The sequence below is a fragment of the Vombatus ursinus genome, unplaced genomic scaffold (assembly GCF_900497805.2).
Source record: "Vombatus ursinus unplaced genomic scaffold, bare-nosed wombat genome assembly UNPS02007246.1, whole genome shotgun sequence".
NCBI lineage: Eukaryota > Metazoa > Chordata > Mammalia > Diprotodontia > Vombatidae > Vombatus > Vombatus ursinus.
In genome coordinates, this window is record NW_020947024.1 from 1 (window position 1) to 1,248 (window position 1,248).

At 67.9% G+C, this 1,248-nt stretch overlaps 1 protein-coding gene across 1 annotated transcript; it reads right to left on the reverse strand.

The window, feature by feature from the left end:
• Nucleotides 1-303: 303 nt before the first annotated feature.
• LOC114033450 (platelet glycoprotein Ib beta chain-like) lies at nucleotides 304-1,000 on the reverse strand (the record flags this gene model as incomplete). The annotated part of the gene is made up of 1 exon (XM_027848950.1): nucleotides 304-1,000. A coding segment is annotated over one exon (697 nt), but the record flags the coding sequence as incomplete, so codon positions are not given.
• Nucleotides 1,001-1,248: the final 248 nt, after the last annotated feature.

The window sequence follows — 1,248 nt, forward strand, 5'->3', positions numbered from 1 at the left end:
CCGGGCCGTGGCATCGGCCCCAGGCAGGGCAGGGCAGGGGCATTAGGCGGGTCAAGGGGCGCGGTCCCGGGCCATGGCATTGGCCCCAGGCAGGGCAGGGCAGGGGCATTAGGCGGGTCAAGGGGCACAGACCCAGGCCGTGGCATCGGTCCCAGGCAGGGCAGGGCAGGGGCATTAGGTGGGTCGAGGGGCACGGTCCCGGGCCGTGGCATCGGCCCCAGGCAGGGTAGGGCCGGCCAGGCCAGGCAGGGGCATCAGGCGAGCAGACGCCGGCCCCGGCTCAGCCGGCTCGGTTCAGGGGGTCTAGTCTGCCGGCGGCGTGGTCTGCAGCAGCAGATCCTGGGTGGTGAGCCTCGCCTCGTGGGTCAGCGCCCGGTAGCGCCGCAGGCGGAGCAGCAGCAGAAGCAGCAGCAGGGCTTGGAACAAGAGCAGGCAGAGCAGGGCTAGCTGGGCCCCCAGCTCCCGGCTGCAGCCCGCCACCCTGCAGGTGGCCTGCAGCTCTTCGGGGCCCAGGTAGAGCAGGAGGCGGCCCCGGAGCTGGGGGGGCCCGGAGCAGCGCAGGTCACGGTAGGCCCTGCGGTTCTGCTGTGCCCCCAGCCAGGCCCACAGGTAGAAGAGGCGGCAGTCACAGTGCCAGGGGTTAGCCCCCAGGTGCACCAGGCGCAGGAGGGGCAACCCATCAAAGAGGCCCGTGGGCAGGCTGCTGAGGTTGTTGGCCTGAAGGATGACCTCGGTGGTGCTCGGAGGGAAGGCCCTGGGCAGGCTGGCCGCCGTCAGGTGCTGGTGCCCGCAGTCCACCAGGTCGCCAGCACAGCGACAGCGAGGGGGACAGGCCGAGGCCCGGTGGATCGAGGCCAGCAGCAGGAGGCCCAGGGCCCGGGGCCCCAGCAGCAGCCCTGGAACAGGAGAGCTGGTGACGGGAAGGTGGGGGCCCAGGCCCCACCCAGTCCCCAAAGCCAGGGGCCCGGAAGGGACGTTCGTCTGTGAGGCACCGAGCCTCCTGCTTCACAGATAGGGAAAGTGAGGCTCCGGGAAAAGAGCGGTCGGGGTAAGAAGGGACCTTAACTAAGCCTCCATCATGATTTTAGTCCCACTTTAAAGGGACTTTCGGAACACAGAACTTAAGGCTACAAGGGACCTTAGAGATCCCACCCTCTCTGTCTTAGCCTCACCCTCCCATTTTACAGATGAGGAAACTGAGGCCCAGAAAAGGGAAAGGCAAGGTGACGAGGCCAATTAGTGGCCGAA